Raw genomic sequence first — 20,542 nt, 5'->3', positions numbered from 1 at the left:
TGTTAAAAAAAACACACACACACACACATAAGCACTGCCACTGCATAAACATGGATACTTAAAAAGGATGACAGCATGAAACAAGGAGCAATCTACATAGAAGATCATTTGGTTCAGAACATATACCATTCTGTTGCATATTTACAGGCAGAAATCCTAATGCTACCATTGCATCACAAATGCATTCTATTAGTCATAGGCAGGAAGAGTAAAAAAACGTCACTGTAAATACCAGGAAGACATTTCAGAAGTACACATTTTATTAGCCAGGCATCAGATCAGATATTATAAAGTTCCCACGTGGCTGATCCACAAAGGAAGAGGTTAAATAAAAGGGGGGAGAGTCAGTTTCTGGCACCAGTTTGGTAATAATAATTTAAATAAAAGAATGCATTAGAGGGCTTCCCTGGTGGCGCAGTGGTTGAGAGTCTGCCTGCCAATGCAGGGCACACGGGTTCGAGCCCTGGTCTGGGAAGATCCCACATGCCGCGGAGCAACGAGGCCCGTGAGCCACAACTACTGAGCCTGCGCGTCTGGAGCCTGCGCTCCGCAACAGGAGAGGCCGCGATAGTGAGAGGCCCGCGCACCGCGATGAAGAGTGGCCACCACTTGCCACAACTAGAGAAAGCCCTCGCACAGAAACGAAGACCCAACACAGCCATACATACATACATACATAAAAAGAATGTAAGCAGACAAGAATAGCATTAAAAAAATAAAAATTAAAAATTAAAAAAAAAAAAAAAGAATGCATTAGAATAACCACAAGTCAAATGTAACAACTGTCAGAGATCCACAGGAACAGCTTCTAGAAGGCAACATAATATTCCTTTGAGATTAGTTAGTGAAAAGGCTTTACTGAATGATTTTTTGAGACCTCATACGCAATTTTCCTTTAAAAATAACTTTGTTACAATTTTAATAATATAATAATTGACACATTAAAGCCTTCTTTACTATGTTTTCAAAAACAGCAATATTAAGAATGCCTTACGGGGACTTCCTTGGTGATCCAGTGGTAAAGAATCCCCCTTCCTATGCAGGGGACTCGGGTTCCATCCCTGGTCAGAGAACTAGGATTCCCACATGCTGTGGGGCAACTAAGCCCACGTGCCACAAACTACAGAGCCCACACGCTCTGGAGCCTGTGTGCCACCACTAGAGAGAGAAAACCCACACGCCACAACTAGAGAGAAGCCCACGCGCCACAACGAAGAGCCTGCGTGCCACAGCTAAGACCCAACGCAGCCATAAACAAACAAACAAACAAATAATAAAACTCTGTTCCCTTGGCAAAATTCTAAAAAAAACAAAAAACAAAGAATGCCTTACAGGTGTGTTTTCACATTTACTATTTCAATTATGAAATACTTCCTACATGGTTCATTTTCCCAAGGTTTCAGGAAACTCATAATGATACTAGTAACTAACATTTATTGAACACCTACTATTGCCAAGACCTGTGCTAAATGATTTTCCCATTTAATCCCTCCCAAAAATCCTATTTAGGAGGTTTTACTGTCTCATTTTAAACCTAAGAAAGCTCAGAGTAATAAGTGGCAGAGTAAAGATTCAAATCCAGTTGTAAACTCTGATATGTCTTGTATAAGAATCATTAATATTTAACACAGGTTATTCCACCTCAAACTGGATATTTTGTCACAGTACAGAAATTTATAAATGCATATTTAGGGAATTCTTGTTTAACTTTAGGAAAATAATACTACGTTTATCCTACACTACTAAATAAACAACTAGCTGGAAAGACTATAAATAACAGTTAAGGACAATATGCTAAGGATAAGCACCACGCAAATGGTCAATCATGAAGCACATAGTTTTGTTTACCATAAGGCCTCCAGTGTTTAACTCAATGCCAGGCACAGTCAACAATAAATATTAATTGACTGAATGAATGAATATAATAAGAATGTTTCCACATACCCCTTTATTGGCCCTAGAAACAAATGTGCCAATTATCCATAATTTTAAAAAATAAGTCTGCACAGCAAGCATTTACCCAGTCTGCTGTTGTTCTAGTAGCCACTCCCATAAATAAAAACCTTGACTGTTAAGCTTAGACCACAACTCTAATACACCATAAGAAAATCATTCTATCTCTACACATCCAACTGAGGATTCTTTTGCAACTTAACTTTCACAGACTGCTTTTTTAACACAGGTGGTGTACCTACCAAAACTTACCCTTCTCCCAAATAGTAGAGATAAAAACCTTATTTCCTTTCTTCTTCCTCAGAATTTCATCTAAATCAAACCACCACATGGAAATAATCACTTCCAGAGAGCAAGATTTATGTAAATAACAAGTATTAGAAAGAAGAGAAAGAAAATATCATTTAGGAGCTCTTATGCACACTTCATGAAGGAAACACCACGCTGGTAAACCTGGACTGTTTGTTTCCCAGGTTACTGCCTCTCTCGACATTATCTTCTAGCCCTAGCACTGAAATAATCACTGAAGGATCTGAAATCCTACAGCTAAGCACTATGGAATCATCAATTTGTTACTAACTCACAAATTCCTGTGCAGAAATTTAGCTTAAAGACAAAAAAAATAAGGCCAAAATAAGGGGTGACAGTTGAGAACCCAGACGGCTCTATTCAAGTTTATGAATGATTTACTCCTAGGGTGGCAGGACTTAATGCAAATGCACGTAGAGGAAACTGTCAGCTGCATTGTGGTTCAACCAATAGAAGCACAGCTCCATCTTGGCTGTGCACTAGACTGCATTACAAACAGACGGATACCATCGCTTCAACTGCAGCCTTTCAGACAAGAGGTAGGTTATACGATCTTTTCATTTAATAATACATGTCCTTATGATACAATATAAATATTTTACCATATAAACGAAGCAGAAAGCTTTGTTCCTACTAAAGACCCAAAAAAATGTATTCATTTCATTGTTTGGTAGGATTTTATTATGAAAATATGAAGACTATCTTTGCTATTTGATAAGCACCCTTACCATCTGTGCCTTAACAGAAAATCATTACATTTTCTATGAACCTAATCTATATCCAGACCTTAGAGTAAGCCATATGCATGTGATGTTAAGAGGTTACTTGCAAATTTCATCTTCTCTGAGCTATTTCATTTCAGCGGTTTGGTCTGTCTTAACAAAGGATTTTTCTTAAAGAAAAATCTGGACTAAAAGCAAATCCAGGACTAAAGCTTTCTGATTATATGTGCAAATTTAAAGCAGTTATTTATAAGAAAGTTTGCTGTATTTTAAGGAATATGAGAAAATAATTCAAAATTTTATTTGACTTTGAGTGTAGATGCAGAGAATGCCAATAAATTATCACATTGTGATTTGTATATAAAAATAAAAAGACCATAAAGGTACCATTACGTAGGCTGCATTATACTGTAACCAAAGAGACCATTTATAGAGCTTTAGGCTTTCATACATTTTCATTAAAATAATTCCCTACAGTCAAATTTTAAAGTCTCTATCACTGTAACATACAAATCATGCTATTAAATAAAAACCTTCTTAAGCAGTGTTTCATTTTTATATGCCACAAAAATATACATTTATCACACTATTTCTATATAATGTAAGTTATTCTTAAACTGAACTTAAAATAAATACACAGTAAGTCATTTTGATAAACTAAATTTTAAAATAAAAATATGCTCTAAGAAGAATTGGTTATGGGAGGAAGGAGGGTACCTTTCAAGGTAATAAGATTACTTTCATAGCTAACAGCAATCATTCATGCCTACTAAAAATTACTATTCAACTGCTGACCAAATTTCTAATTCTACAATATTAAAGCATGAAAAAATAATTATTTAGTAAATGCTAGAGTTCCAGGATATTACCTATATATACTGACCTAAAGATCCAACTTCTGTCCTTTTCTTTGCTGGTAAATCTATTTTAAATTTTAAAGGGGTTTTTTTTCATAATTTTTATTCCTTCTGTTTCTTAACCAGTGTTCTGCTAGCATGAGCAAAGTATCCCTTACAAAGCCCAAAGGTTGCTGTAAGCAGATATTAGATCTCTCCAGGTTCGGTACAATGTGGTTAATTGCCTAGAAAACATTCCTGCTTGCTATACGAAGTATGGGAGCTCAAAAAAAAGTCTCAGATCAAATAAAAATAACTTTGTCAAACAAAACAGTTAACTCATAACTCAAATTTCAGGTAAACTGTAGACAAAAACTCCTACCACCCACATTTTTTAAACATTATAATCAGCCTACATTTTACTGGCAATGTATCTATAGTTAGTACAGATGGAGGCTCATTGCTGTTTAGCCAAACTGACTAAAGACATGGCCTAAGCCAGAGAGTTCCAGCGTTGGGTGCGTTGTTCTATATATAAAGGCTATTACGATTAATTGATCATATTTCAAAGTGATATGCTTAAATGCACTAGAGAATTCAATTCAAGGCCTTTTTCCACAAATAGAGCAAAGGCATAATTTTATTCTGATCTGGCAATTCAAGGTTCCAGAACAGTTCCAAGTCCTATCCCTGTAAATATTTCACTAGGGCCTTTTAAAATGGGAGGAAAAATAGGTGATGGGAATATATTAGAAAATAATAATAAACTAAGAATTATATATATGAAACTGTTCCTACTTTTTACTGTTTGCTCTCACTTTTCGTAAGGCATGTTACAGCATTTGCTTCACATAAATTTACATTTTAATTTCAAAAATAGTCTCAAAATACAAGAAAATCCTAATGATAAATGTCTTTCTACGTATCTAATTATGTCTAATTCATCAAAGCAAGATTTAGATTTTATCCTAAACTTAACACACAGAATTATCAGAGCTCTACCGTACTCTGAAAGAATAAACCACATTAAATTTAAGGTGGAAAATGAATCTATATCACAGGGTTTACTTTTTCCAGATATGCCCAGAAGCTAACTAAAAAGTGAATGTTTTGAGATGCTCATCAGCTATCAACACACTCACAAATGGCAAACTGTCATCATTCACAACATAAACCTGACACGTAGACACACTCCTTCTGAAAACTGCTTAGACGCTCCTAGCAAAACTTACAAGCACCCCTGGAAATGGCACATACTGCTAGCCAGTCACTCTCGCAAGTATCATTACCATAAGCGTATTTGCGCGTGGATAAAGTACACAGTCTAACCAAAGTCACAATTTACTAATGCTAATTTTTTAGAAGTAATCCAAACACAATAGATTATTAAAAACCAAAGGCAAGGAATACTTCTGGGTTTGAATAAATAATACATTCAAATGGTTCAAAAACCAAAGGAATATAACGAGGTACATCTTGACAAGTCTCACACACGTCCCTGTCTCCCGACTCTACTCTCCAACTCTCCAACCAACCCCACAAATAATGATTGTTATTAATTTCTGTATATCCCCAAGATTTTTGTGCAGATACAAGCAACTAAAAATATATATTATTTCCCTTTTTCCTCTATACACTGTCCTGCACTTTGTTTACTTAACAACATATCCTAGAAATCTTTCCATGTCACTACAGTCACCTCATTCATGCTTAACATCCGACTGTGTGAGTATACTACATTAATTTAACCAGAAGAATAGTTCATTGATGGGTACAAGTTAACTTCAAAGTAAGTGAATTTAGTTGTGTGTCTGTCTGCCTGCCCCCCTTCTTGCCTCCCCTTATCTCTCCCTTCCCATCTCTCCCCCTCCCTCCCTCTCACTCTATTTTTTTAGGAGCAAGGGGACCTGAAAAATTTTTAAGCAGTTCACTTGTACCTCAAAAATAAATAGAATATAAAGTTCCTTAAGCCAACTTTCTAATCTAAATCTAATCTAATCTAATCTAAAATTTCATTTTGAAACAGTAACTTACATTATTAGTCTTTACAATTTCTCCCCAGTCTTAAGAAGTCACCACAAATTTAAAAAGGCCTACTCATGGGACTTCCCTGGTGGTCCAGTGGTAAAGAATCTGCCTTCCAATGCAGGGGACGCAGGTTCGATCCCTGGTCGGGGAACTAAGATCCCACATGCCGCGGGGCAACTAATCCCGCATGCCACAACTACTGAGCCCGCACATCTCAACAAGAGAAAACCCGAACACCACAATTAGAGAGAAGCCCACGTGCCACAAAGACACGACACAGCCAAAAATAAAAATAACAATAAATGAAATAAATATTAAAATAAATAAAAATAAAAAGGCCTGCTCATAATAAATTAAAATACAAAGTAATAAATTCAGTATAATTTCAACCAGGTATGAGTTATAGATTTATACAGCCAATGTCTAGGATAAAAGAAAAAAATTACAAGTTTGATATGTTAGAGAGAGAAGATTATAGGTGATGCTTTTTTTAAAAATTTATTTATTTTATTTATTTATTATTTTTGGCTGCGTTGGGTCTTCGTTGCTGCGTGCGGGCTTTCTCTAGTTGCGGCGAGCGGGGGCTACTCTTTGTTGCGGTGCGCGGGCTTCTCACTGCGGTGGCTTCACTTTTTGCGGAGCACAGGCTCTAGGCGCGCGTACTTCAGTAGTTGTGGCGCACGAGCTTAGTTGCTCCGCAGGATGTGGGATCTTCCCCGACCAGGGCTCAAACCCATGTCACCTGCATTGGCAGGCGGATTCTTGACCACTGCACCACCAGGGAGGTCCATAGGTGATGCTTTTAATTTTTATTTTAAATTGCTATAATGATATTTTTGATATCAATCATGAAATAGCAGTTTAAATTAACATTAATTAATATGGTAGATTAATTTCAGAGGCATAATGTGGAAATTACCTCACTCTACTCTCTCCTCCCTCCCCTACCATTGTTTCCCCTGCAATCAGTTCTAATGCCAGATTTAGAAGAGAAATCTTCAAAAGAAATTCCCAAATTTTAAAAAGGAATCAACCTGAAAGGCCTTAACAGAAAGTCTACGGAATACTTTCATCAGCGCTGGAGAGGGCTAGGTTAGCCAAGGTAAAGTTATTAGACAGACCCTCAAGAAATTCTTCCTCTTCTTTACCTGCCCATATAAGTCACACGATCCCCCGTTTCACCAAGGTCCTAATCTTCTTCCTCTCCCTCTCCTCTATTAGCTCTGCTTTTTAAAAAGCACTTGAAACTCATTCACACTGAAGTAAGAATAATTGTAACAATGTTTGTTACCCCTCCCAGGAGTATCTGCATTTTAGCAGTGCTAAAAATCCTACAGGAGTTCCAAAGCTGAACATTTTTCAGGCATTTGTGTGTCTGTGCACACATTCATGACACTACTCTATCAGCAAGGCTGGGTCAGAAAGGACGTAACTTTTGTCTCCGTTTGAGTTGGTTTCTATAGGTCACTTGACTATTTGTGTAAAAGGTGGTGAAGTTCAGAGGCGGCAACAATGCACAGGCGGAGGGGCGGCCTACCAGGACGCCACACTGCACGAGCCCGATTTACACTGTATTCTACCTGAATAGCACCCACCCCACAACAAAACATGACTGGTGCTCCCCAAAGCCGTACAACGCAGCAGCCTGCTTTCTATAAGGGTGTGCTTGGAAGAGAAAAATTCAAAAGATACAAGGGTAACTTTGCAAGGCTGGGTCTCTTGACATAGTTTGAAATACTGTAATGTAATGGGAAGTTACTCAAATACCTGTGTTCCAGACAATGCATTTTTGTATGTCCCAGAACAGAAGCAATTAATTCAATTACTGTCCATTAGTCTCTTGTCCCTCATTTCAAGATGAAGGGTGACCAAGCACCATAAATGGATTCTTAAATCCAACAAGAAAAAATGAATTTAAGCCTTTACTTTTGGCCTCAGATCATCAATTTAAACTTCAAAATATATGAAGGAAAAAAGGAAGGGACCAAGTCCAACCAAAGAAGTGAGATGATCAGATTTAAAGAAAAAAGAAAAAAAAACCCTTAGAAAATATTAGTTTATTAACCCCAAAGTTTTAAAATTATATTTATAAAGAAAACAGAAATCTAAGGAATTATATTGTTATGTTTGGGGGGTTTTAAGTCAGTTTTTAATCTTTTTTGGTGTGAAAATGATATTGTGGTTATATTTAAAAACAGAGTCCTCACCTTTTAAGAGATATATACTGAAATATTCCTAGATGAAGTGACATGATGTCTGGGATTTGCCTCAAAATAATCCATGGAATGGAAGTGAGTAGAGATACAGACTGGTCAAGAATTGATCAATGAAGCTGTGTTATAAGCACATGGGTGTTTATTATACTCTTATACTTCTGTACTACCTTGAAATTTTCTATAAATGAAACATACTCTCACACACAAGTTATCTCCAGCACTCAGAAAAGTATTTGTTGGGACTTCCCTGGTGGTCCAGCAGTTAAGACTCCACACTCCCAACGCAGGGGGCCCGGGTCCAATCCCTGGTCAGGGAACTAGATCCCACATACCGCAACTAAGAGCCCACATGCCGCAACTAAAAGATCCCATGTGCTGCAACTAAAGATCCCGCGTGCCGCAACTAAAGATCCTGCATGCTGCAACTAAAGATCCCGTGTACCCAACAAAGATCCTGCGTGCTACAACTAAGACCCACCGCAGCCAAATAAATATATTTTTTTAAAGTATTTGTTACACAGTAGGTAATCAATAAACATTTGTTTACAAGAATGAAAGCCTATTTACAACTATGTAGCAAAAAAATCATGCAAAATAATTCATTTCTTTCGTAAAAGCAAGCACACAAACTGACAACAGTCACTGAATTAGGGAAGTGGAACTATGGGGTTTTTTCCTCTCATTTCAAAAAGTTTCTTAGTATATAGGTATTTTATAATTTTTTCAAAAAGCTGAAAGAGATATTTTTGGGGTTTTTGTTTATTTATTTATTTTTGACTGGGTCAGGTCTTAGTTGCAGCACGCGGGATCTTCACTGCGGCATGTGGGCTTCTCTCTAGTTGTGGAGTTCAGGCTTTCTCTCTCTAGTTGTGGCATGCAGGCTCCAGAACACGTGGGCTCTGCAGTTTGTGGCACGTGGGCTCTCTAGTTGAGGTGCATGGGCTCAGTAGTTGAGGCACGCAGGCTCAGTAGCCCTGCGGCATGTGGGAATCTTAGTTCCCTGACCAGAGATTGAACCCGCGTCCCCTGCATTGGAAGGTGGATTCTTTACCACTGGACCACCAGGGAAGTCCCCTTAAAAAGATATTTTTGAATGATTAAGATAATAAAGTCATTTATTATTTTTAATACTATCAGATCTTCAATCCTTACAGTCCCATTTAAGGCCCAACAAGTTATCAGGTCAACAAGAGCAAAGCTTAATGCAAGAACAGTAAAACTTTAACTCACTGGCTAATTTTGTGAAATGGAATAATAATTTAATAATACATACCTTTGGGATGCTGAATTTGCCTGTTTTTTTTTTAATATTCCTGTCCATAGGTCATTTAGGTATTATGAAACATTTAAGACTATCATATACATAACCAAAACAAATCCTAAGATTAAGGTCTCTTCATAGGCAACTTTAATCTAAAACTGTATTATCCTTATTCTGAAAACTGTCATTATTTGGATTTTCTTTCTCTACTATTTTTCACTCAGCCATTATTTCCTGATTCAGATCACCTGTCCTGGAAGTTTAAAGGAGTGGAAATAGACAGAAATACACTGAACCAAGAAGGTGAGAAGGATCCACAAGGGTAATGGGAAAAGCTTTTCTGCAGACAGTTTGAAGAACACAACTGTAAAATGCTAAGATTTTTTTGTAGATAACAGCTCTCTGACCACTGCTTTAATCAAATTTTAAACCAATTCAGCTGCCTTTTTTCTCCCTCCATTAGCAGTTAATTTCTGTATATGAATCTTGATCATAAATATTTGTCTAACAAATGATATACATTAAAAAATACATAGTATGGTTTACAGAGTACACTGCATAGGTATAGAAAAAATTAAAGAATACCATTCAGGCATTAATTCTGACAGAAAATAAGGAAGACTCATGCAGCCTATATAAATTTACTAACAAATCTTAGAAACTGACATTTGAATTGACCAATCTGTAGAGTTTGGTTACATATATTCATTTTCCACCTTTCTACAGATTCCAGCGAGCGATATAAGAAGTGGAATCTCTAAGAATGGCCTCCCAGAGCTCCAGCTTCTGGAATGAAACGACTACATCTGTTTATCAGTACCTTGGTTTTCAAGTTCAAAAAATTTACCCTTTCCATGATAACTGGAACACTGCCTGCTTTGTCATTCTGCTTTTATTTATATTTACAGTGGTATCTTTAGTGGTGCTGGCTTTCCTTTATGAAGTGCTTGACTGCTGCTGCTGTGTAAAAAACAAAACTGTGAAAGACTTGAAAAATGAACCGAACCCTCTTAGAAGTATGATGGACAACATCAGAAAACGTGAAACTGAAGTGGTCTAGTACTCTACATAAGATGAACAAAAGCTCTGAAAACAGCCGTCAATTACTGAGAAAGAAAAATTTCTGAGGTCAACTGTTATTACAAAATTGACTATGAATAATTAAAAGATTTCTACTAGAAGGGAAAAACAAGTTAAATATGCACTTTTTGTGTGTGTATCGATTTCATTAAATACACAGTAAAACTTTCACAAATGTGAATAATTTACCAATCTATTTAAAATAACACTTCAAAAACTAGATAAAAGATTCCTAGAACTCAATACTAGGCATTAAAAAGTAAACTGGAAACCAAAAGAAAGGCTAATGATCCCAAAATAACATACCTAAACAAACCATGTGAACTAAAAAACAGAGTACTATCCTTCATATATTTTGGTAATTAAAATGCTACTTAAAGTACTTATCTAAATCCAAAGTAAAATATTCCCACTTATACGTAAGTCCTTACTTACTAAGAAGCAATACTTTCTAGTTTATTGAAGACAACTTAAACATTTTTAAAGATTTAAGTTTTATGTAGGATTAGTGTGAAAAAAAAAGACGCAAAATACTCAGCAAGGTCACAAGGACACTTGCATAAACTTTTCATAAAACTGACTTACTGGGCTTCCCTGGCGGTGCAGTGGTTGGGAATCTGCCTGCCAATGCAGGGGACACGGGTTCGAGCCCTGGTCTGGGAGGATCCCACATGCCGTGGAGCAACTGGGCCCGTGAGCCACAACTACTGAGCCTGCGCGTCTGGAGCCTGTGCTCCGCAACGAGGCCGCGACAGTGAGAGGCCCGCGTACCGCGATGAAGAGTGGCCCCCGCTCACCACAACTAGAGAAAGCCGTCGCACAGAAACAAAGACCCAACACAGCCAAAAAATAAATAAATAAATAAATAAATTTATTTAGAGAAAAAAAATTACAGAACTAATCAATTAAAAAAAAAAAACTGACTTACTGTTTAGTAAGAAATACATGGCCTAAGATGAGCTGTTGTCAAGCTCAAACTTCCTCGCGTGCCCCCTAAATTGCATTTCTTGAGCTTGTTCTTTCATTACGCCTCTCGCATTCACACTCCCAAGGCCTAAGATACCCAATGCAAAAAGACTGTCAGGTAATTCCCTGGCAGTTCAGTAGTTAGGACTGGGCGATTTCACTGCCAGGACCCGGGTTCAATCCCTGGTCCGGGAATTAAGATCCCGAAAGCCGCACAGTGTGGCCAAAAAAAAGACTGCCAAAAAAGTCAAAAGCAAGTCAAAAGCTAGGACCACTTAACACCTGTTAAGAAATATGGCAATCTTATTTCTTGGAATGCCAAAGCCTGTACAGTATTATATTTTATAACCCTGACACTATTTTGCTACTACCCATGAAGAAACCAAAGTATGCTTTTAACCTGATTCAGATCACTATAACTGCCCTTAGACCAGAAATGTCACTCCTGGAAATTTATTCTGTGAAATTACTTCAAAAGAAAAAACTGAAGATACAAAGATGTTTACAATAGCATTACTCAAAATAACAAAATAATTAGAAGTAACGGCACTTAACTAAATGTGTCTCATCAACATTAAGAAGCAAACTGAAAATTATGGCAAAACAGAAAATACTTGATATGGGAAGTGAAAAATAAGTATCTGTCATTTTCAACTTAGAGAGCCCTACATGCCAGTCTGAAATGGCTTTTCCACACAATGTTTTTATATTTTTCTTTTAACATTAGAAACAAACACAAATAACATAACCAACTTTCAAAGGACTTGTGGAACTTAGGTATACAAAATATTTTGGTAACCAAGAGCTACTCTGAGCACTTGTTAAAACCACATTTTCATAAATGGAAAACTTTGGGGTCCTTGCCATAGATGGGAAGCATACAGGTCCTTTAATAACTAGATTTTTTGATAACATACACTACCTTTTCCCTACCCTACCCTGTAATCTATTTAGCCATTTAACAAATATGTACTGAGTGCTTCCATGTGTGAGGGATTAGGTTACAATGGCAAACAAGTAATCAGGCAATTACAGTGGCACACAATAGCTTTGTCAGAAACAGGGCGTGCTCTGGGAATTCAAAGGTTAAGCAATAAATAAATTGGAAAGTGGGAATGACTTTAAAGCTGAAACCTAGAAGAGGAATAGGAGTTAACCAAAGGAAAGAGGGAAGGAGGTAAGAAAGAACGTTCCAGGAAGAGGAAATAATATGAGCAAAGGCCAAGAGGCAAGAGAGTGAAGCATGTTAGAGGAGCTACAAGCCAGTATCACTAGGACAGAGTACAAGGAGAAAAGTGAGATATGGGCACAAAAGATAAGGGGGACAAGATCAAGTACAGCATGTAGGCTGCAGGAAAAGGTGGGCTTTGTCTGAAAAGCAATGATCAGCCTTAAGCAGAGAATGACATCATCAGATTCATGATTAGAAAAATCACTGACTGTTGTACAGAGAATGACCAGCAGGGAAGCTAAACCAGGAGACCTGACAAGCAGCTGACCGGGCAATCCAATGGTAGTGCCCCGAGCTAGGATGGTATGGTAGTCTTTAGTGTTTACACCCAGTATTTCCAGCTCCCCTCTTTCTGAGCACATGGAACTGGCTGGGTACAGCCCTGTGACTAGCTCTGGCTAATGAGATGTGCGATGAATTGATGTGTATCACCTCCAGACCACAGCATTTAACTGCCAGGCAAGATCTTCCAGAGTTCTCTTTCCCTCCGGCATTGAAACAAAACCAACAACACTTGAAATATCAGCTACTCTATCAGCTTGGGTCCTTGAGCGACTGTAATGAGCTAAGACCCCTGCCAACACATGATAAACATGTGGTATGAAAGAGAAACAAACCTTTGTTGTTTTAAGCCACTGAGATTTTGGAGCAAAGATATTCTTAAGCAGATCAAAGAGACCAGGTCTAAGAGCAGGTCTCTGTTAATGTTTAAAACAATTTGTAAAACTTTATTATGAATTCATGTAAATTTCATTGTAATGAGAGATAATCAAACCTAATGCATGTGCTAACAAGAATGATAAACCTTTGATAGAAAAGACTGGTTCTGCTTTAACACCAGTAAAACAGCTTGAAGAACATCTAACAAGATGACATCAATAAAGATTACACTGCTACACTTTGAAGGAGGTAAATAATTTCTGTTGCGAATTAAGTTGCACTGACCTAGCTGTCTAAAAGATAATAGCCTAAGAGTAAACTAAACCCAAAATAAGCAGAAGGAAGGAAATAATAAATGCTAAAGTGGAAATAAATGAAATTTTTAAAAACCAGAAAAACAAATCAGTGAAACAAAGAGTTGTTTTTTTAAAAAGATAAACAAAATTGACAAACCTTTAAACTGGACTAACCAAAAAACAAAACAAAAACAAATAAACAAACAAAAAATTCCTAAAATCAGAAATGAAAGAAGGGAGGGATATCACTATTGACCTTATAGAAATCAAAAGCGAATACTCTAAAAAACTTTGGACAATGTAGATGATGACATGGACAAACCCCTAAAAAGACAAACTACCAAATTAACTCAAGAAGAAATAGAGGGCTTCCCTGGTGGCGCAGTGGTTGAGAATCTGCCTGCTAATGCAGGGAACACGGGTTCGAGCCCTGGTCTGGGGGGATCCCACATGCTGCGGAGCAACTAGGCGCGTGAGCCACAATTACTGAGCCTGCGTGTCTGGAGCCTGTGCTCTGCAACAAGAGAGGCCATGATGGTGAGAGGCCCGCACACTGCGATGAAGAGTGGCCCCCGCTTGCCACAACTAGAGGAAGCCCTCGCACAGAAACTAAGACCCAACAAGCAAAATAATTAATTAATTAATTAATTAAAGGTGCTAATAATTTTTTTAAAAAAGAAGAAATAGAAAATCTGAATAGATCTATAAGAAGAAATTTCAACCAAGAGCATCCCACAAAGGAAAGCTCAGGCCCAAATGGCTTCCCTAGTGAATTCTATCAAATATTTAAGGAGAAATTTATATCAAACCTTCACAAACCTTTCCAGAAAATAGAGGAAAAGGAAATACTTCACAAATCGTTTGAGGCCAGAAATACCCCAATCAGCACAAGAAAAGAAAACTACAGACCATATTCCTCACGAGTACAGATACAAAAATCCTGTACAAAATATCAGCAAAAATTCTGTACAAAATATTACAGAAGTAGATTATTCAGCAAAGTGAACCCCACAACAAATAAAAAGGATTACACACCATGACCAAGTAGGATTTATTCCAAGAATATAAGGTTGGTTTAACATCTGAAAACAAATTAATGTAATATACCATATTAATAAAAAACAAGAACAAACATGATTACCTCAATAGATGCAGAAAAAGCATTTAACAACATCCACTACCCATTTGTATTAAAAGCTCTCAACAAACTAAAAATAGAGGGGAATTCCTGATAAAGGGCACCTACATAAACCCTGCAGCTAACATACATAATAGTGAAAGACTGAATGCTTTCCCCCTAAGATAGGAACAAGCGAAAGATATTCACACTCACTACTTCTATTACTAGCCAATACTAAGCCAAGAAAAAGAAAGAAAAGGCATTGATATTGGCAAGGTGAAGTAAAACTGTTCTTATTCACAGATGACAAAATCTTACATATAGATAATCCTAAAAAATCCACACAAAAAACTAGAAATAATGAGTTCAGCAAGGTTGCAGAGTTTGAGATCAGTGTACAAAAATCTACTGTGTTTCCATATACTAGCAATTAACAATCCAAGTAGCAAAGTAAGAAAACAATTTCATTCACAATATCAAAAAGAATAAAATATTTAGAATTTAACAAAGCAAGACATACTTTAAAAACTACAAAACATTGTTGAAAGAAATTAGAAACCTAAAAAAATGAAAAGATAGCCATGTTAATTGACTGAAAGACTTAATATTGTTAAGATAGCAATTCTCAGTGCAATCCCTATCAAAATCACAGCTGGCTCTTTTACAGATGAGATCTGACAAGATGATCCTAAAATTTATATGGAAATGCAAAGGCTCCAGGAAAAACCAAAACAACTTTGAAAAAAAGAACAAAACTGAAGGACTTACACTTCCACACTTCCCAATTTCAAAATGTCACTAGAATGCTACAGCAGTCAAGAGAATATCGTACTGGCATAAGGACAGACATATGAGTCAACGGAACCTAATTTAGATTCCAGAAAAAAACTCTCATTTGTAGTCAACTGATATTCCACAATGATGCCAATGCAAGTCAATGGGGAAAAGAAAGTTTTTTCAAGAAATGGTGCAGGAACTACTGAGCCTGCGCGTCTGGAGCCTGTGCTCTGCAACAAGAGAGGCCGCGATAGTGAGAGGCCCGCGCACCGTGATGAAGAGTGGCCCCCACTTGCCGCAACTAGAGAAAGCCCTCACACAGAAACGAAGACCCAACACAGCCATAAATAAATATAAATAAATAAATAAATTAAAAAAAAAAAAAAAAAGCAATTTTAAAAAAAAAAAAAAAAAAAAAAAAGAAATGGTGCAGGGACAACTGAATAACCACACACAAAAAGATGAATTTACACCCTTATGTTAAACCATACATAAAAATATCAACTCAAACGTATCACAGACCTAAATCTAAGAGCTAAAACTATAAAACTCTGAGAAGAAAACACAGGAGGAATTTTTTATGACCTTGGGTTAGGCAAAGATTTCTTAAATATGACACCAAGAACACAGGTGATATTGGATCAAGAAACTGTACCCAGAATATATAAAGAACTCTTACAAATCAGTAGGAAGAAGACAACCCAATTTTTTCAAATGGGCAAAAAACTGAATAGGCATTTCACCAAAAGACACATGATCAATAACACATGAAATGATGTTCAACATAATTAGTCATTAGGGTACTGCACATTAAGACCACAATGATACCACCTCACACCCACCAGAATGGCTACAATCAAAATGACAAGGAATAACAAGTGTTGGCAAGAATAAGAAAAAAAAATGGAACCCACATGCATTGATGGTGAAAATGTAAAATGGTACAGCCATTTTGGTAGTTTCTTAAAAAATTAAACATAAATTTACCACATGACCAAGAAATTCCACTCTTAGGTGAAATTCTATCCAAGAGGGAAAAAACACATGTCCATACAAAGACTTGTACGTGAATGTTCCCAGCAGCACTATTCATAATAGCCAAAAAGTGGAAATAATCCAAATGTCCATTAACTGGTGAATAGATAAACAAATTTTGGTATATATCATACAATGGATTACTCTTCAGCAATAAAATGGAATGAAATACTGATACATGCTACAACATGGATAAATCCTGGACAAAATGTCAGCAAACTGAATCCCACAACAAAGGATTACACACCATGACCAAGTAGGATTTATTCCAAGAATGCAAGGTTGGTTTAACATCTGAAAATCCGTTAATGTAATACACCATATTAACAAAGAACAAGAACAACATTATCATCTCAACAGATGCCAGGTAAAAGAAGCCACATACTGAAGAACACATATTGTACAATTCCATTTATATGAAATGTCCAGAAAAGGCAAATATATAGAGACAGAAGTAGATTATTAATTATCAGAGGCTGAGGTGGGAACAAAAATTCAATTGTAGTAATAGTTGTTGCACAACTCTGTAAACTTACTAAAAATCTTTGAATTATACCCTTAAAACGAGTGAACGGTACAGTACATAAATTAAACCTCAGTGAAGTGTTTTTTCTTTTTTTCTTAAAAATAACCTAAATTCTAACTACAAAACAACTATTAACATCCTAAGAGCAAAAAATTCTCATCATCCCAACCCTTATACTTAACAAAGTACCTAACAAACAATGTGAATGATGAACTAAATGGTTTCCCGAAAAATAAAAGCTGAACAGTCCTAAAGAGTCAATTCTACTAACCAGAATTTTGTTTAGAGCCTGATGATCCTCCATGTTCTAGCTTCGCTTTCTTCTTCTTTGATGATGATGAAGATGACTCAGAAGATACAGAACGTTTTTCTACTACAGGAGTGGAAAGAGCTCGTTTTTTAAACAGCTCCCGTTCTCTCAAGAGACTTGGATCCATAATGCTGCAAAGATAAAAATAAGTTTCTTCAATACAGATTCCAGTCACTCAAATCTATGTGCCAAATCCACAGGTCTCAACAAGAGTTACTTCCCAAACAGAATTACCTTTTATTACTTGTTCTCTAGCACTTGTATTTATTCACTTACTCATTCACTCAAAAAATTCTTTAATTAGTGCCTGTTATATGCCAAGCACTGTGCTAAGCACTACAAAAGAAAAACAGGATTATTCTCTAAAGCTCTAGAACTACACTGTCCAATATAACAAACAGCCACTGGCCGAAGTGCTGACTGAGCGCCTGAAATGGGGCTAGAGTTGAGATGTACTCTAAGTGTAAAATACACCCGCATTTAAAAGACTCAATACAACGAAAAGAACTTTTTAAATTACTGAAATATTTTAGACTGATTACGCTAATGTGATAGTAGTTTGGATATACTCGGTTAAGTAAAATATTAAAATTAATTTCCCCTATTTTTTCTTTTTTTTTAAATTATGGCTACTAGAAAATTTTAAATTACATGTGTGGCTCACATTTGCAGCTCACACTGTATTCCTACTGGACAATGCTGTTTTAGGAACAACAGCAGGACTACTGGGTGGAAATTAGGAGACAAATTTAGGCTCATTGCAAAAAAATGAGAACCATCAGAATTGCTTATAAATTAAAAGGTATATTTTAAAACTGGTGGACTCTCATAAGTAGTGAAGAGGCTGGATTAATATGTGTTAGAAATATCTACAGAAAATTCCTGATTTGGAAGGAGGTGGGACTAGACCTCTTTGGGTTTTCTCCCAGTTTTAAAACTCCACAATTCTAAGCAACTTCAGTACAACCAGGGAAGCCACAGGTCATTCAACAAGTATTTTAAAACATTCCTCTCTTGTCTGAACTCTCCCTAGAACCCCATGGAGAGTCTCAGAAGTACACACGCTGACTACGAAAATGATTTCTACACTATTAAGACTAGTGTTCATAAGTTGGGAAGCAAAGTCCCAGAGGAAAAAGACTCTATCTTATACTTTGAAAGCCTTCAAGCATGGGGTAGCTCAATAAATTTCCAAGTGAGCAACGAACGGAAGAACATCTTTAAATTGCTCTAGCCTCATTGCTAATGGTTTTACAATCCTTTATTAAATGTCTTCTGTTTGGGCTTCCCTGGTGGCGCAGTGGTTAAGAATCCGCCTGCTAATGCAGGGGACTCGGGTTCAAGTCCTGGTCCGGGAAGATCCCACATGCCGCGGAGCAACTAAGCCCCAGCACCACAACTACTGAGCTTGTGCTCCAGAGCCCGCGAGCCACAACTACCGAAGCCCGCGCACCTAGAGCCCATGCTCCACAAGAGACGCCACCGCAATGAGAAGCCCGCAAACCGCAACGAAGAGTAGCCCCCGCTCAAGGCAACTAGAGAAATCCCGCTGACAGCAACAAAGACTCAACGCAGCCAAAAATAAATAAAATTTTAAAAAATAAATTAATTTTAAAAAACCAATATATTAAAAAAAATTTCTTCTGTTTGTGAGGCACTGTACTCCAACCTTTGAAAAGTTCTGTAAGATAAATCCTTGCCTTCAATAAGCTTACATTTGAGAACATGAAAGCACTGAGCACCTCGGTTAAAAAGCAATGAATAGGGACTTCCGTGGTGGCACAGTGGTGAAGAATCCGCCTGCCAATCCAGGGGACATAGGTTCGATCCCTGATCCGCAAAGATCCCACATGCTACGGAGCAACTAAGCCTTGTGCCACAACTACTGAAGCCCGTGCCCCTAGAGCCCATGAGCCACAACAAGAGAAGCCACCGCAATGAGAAGCCCGCAAACCGCAATGAAGAGTAGCCCCCTCGCTGCAACTAGAGAAAAGCCCGCGCACAGCAACGAAAGACCCAATGAAGCCAACAATAAATAAATTTATTTTTAAAAAAGCAATGAATAAATAAAACGCGACTTACCATGCTAAAAGTTAAAAATATAAGCATTGAATAATTACTCAGCCATTAAAAAGAATGAAATAATGCCATTTGCAGCAACACGGATGGACCTAGAGATTATCATACTAAGCGAAGTCAGAAAGAGAAACACCAATACCATATGCTATCACTTGTATGTGACATCTAAAATATGACACAAATGAACATATCTACAAAACAAAAACAGACTCACAAATATAGAGAACAGACTTGTGGTTGCCAAGCGGGGGGGGGGGGCGGGGGGGGAAGGACTGGAAGTTTGGGTTAGCAGATGCAAACTATTATATGTAGGACGCATAAACAACAAGGTCCCACTGTACAGTACAAGGAACAATATTCAATATCCTGAGATAAACCATAATGGAAAAGAATATGAAGAATATATATGTATAATGGAGTCACTCTGCCGTAGAGGAGAAATTAAACACAACATCGTAAGCCAACTATGCTTCAATAAAATTTAAAATATATACATATATAAAAGCATTGACAAGAAATAATCAGAGTAAACTTCAGCTAAGGAACGAAAGAAGAATCACCGGCACGGGACCTCGAATCTAAGACCTGCCTCCTTCCCTCAGTTCTAATCCCTAACAGCAACATGACCTGGGCAATCCACTAGACCTCCCGAAATCCAATTTTATCATAAGTAAAATAAGGGTACTACCAATGCTGTCTACATCTAGCCCAACTGTAAGAATAAACTGAGAAAATGTTTGTGAAAATGATTTTTTTAAATAGTAAAGCTACACAAATATATGTTATTTCAGTACTATTATTTCGAGTTGGATCTGAAAAGAAGTAACCAAATGATTACACTGAGGTGAAGAAGGCAGGAGGCAGTCTTGGGGAGGAAAAGTGTCAGAACAAGAAAGGAGAATTCCCCAGTGATAAGGCGAGGGCAACAAGCCTAAAACAGGAAACATCTGTTATCTGTTTATTTCACCTTGTAAAGACAGATAACTAACCCCGGCTGTTATAACCATGATTTTAACACAGATTTAACCAAATTTTACGAAGATCTGATGTTTACAGCATTTGATCCTCACAACTCTACGAGGTAACTGGTACTTCGCGTTATTTCTATTTTAATATGTGAAATCTGAAATGAAGAGG

The 20,542-nt window shown here is 37.1% G+C and overlaps 2 protein-coding genes across 3 annotated transcripts in view; one reads left to right on the top strand and one right to left on the bottom strand.

Annotated features, from left to right (window-relative positions):
* The window catches only part of GTF2E2 (general transcription factor IIE subunit 2), a 62,994-nt gene that overhangs the window by 41,177 nt on the left and 1,275 nt on the right, over positions 1 to 20,542 (bottom strand). Inside the window, exon 2 of the mRNA XM_057537460.1 lies at positions 17,288 to 17,457. Coding sequence (XP_057393443.1) covers positions 17,288 to 17,453 — 166 coding nt within the window. The 5' untranslated portion in view covers positions 17,454 to 17,457. The remainder of the gene's footprint in view (positions 1 to 17,287; positions 17,458 to 20,542) is intronic.
* Positions 2,751 to 10,491, top strand: SMIM18 (small integral membrane protein 18). 2 transcript variants are annotated; one of them, XM_007174059.2, is made up of 3 exons: positions 2,751 to 2,801; positions 9,550 to 9,628; positions 10,052 to 10,491. In XM_007174059.2, the coding sequence occupies exon 3, from the start codon at positions 10,089 to 10,091 to the stop codon at positions 10,383 to 10,385; it is 297 nt and encodes a 98-aa protein (XP_007174121.1). In that variant the 5' UTR covers positions 2,751 to 2,801; positions 9,550 to 9,628; positions 10,052 to 10,088; the 3' UTR covers positions 10,386 to 10,491. The 2 variants fall into 2 exon arrangements, with proteins under 2 accessions (XP_007174121.1, XP_007174123.1); XM_007174061.2 differs by lacking the exon at positions 2,751 to 2,801 and adding an exon at positions 6,882 to 6,950 and having other exon boundaries at positions 9,569 to 9,628.

Source organism: Balaenoptera acutorostrata, chromosome 21, assembly GCF_949987535.1.
Source record: "Balaenoptera acutorostrata chromosome 21, mBalAcu1.1, whole genome shotgun sequence".
Taxonomy (NCBI): domain Eukaryota; kingdom Metazoa; phylum Chordata; class Mammalia; order Artiodactyla; family Balaenopteridae; genus Balaenoptera; species Balaenoptera acutorostrata.
Note: the sequence above shows the minus strand (reverse complement) of the source record. Positions and strands in the feature narration are given on the sequence as shown.

Coding starts and splice junctions, on each gene's coding strand:
- SMIM18 (XM_007174059.2), top strand. CDS start 10,089: ATGGCCTCCCAGAGCTCCAGCTTCTGGAATGAAACGACTACATCTGTT.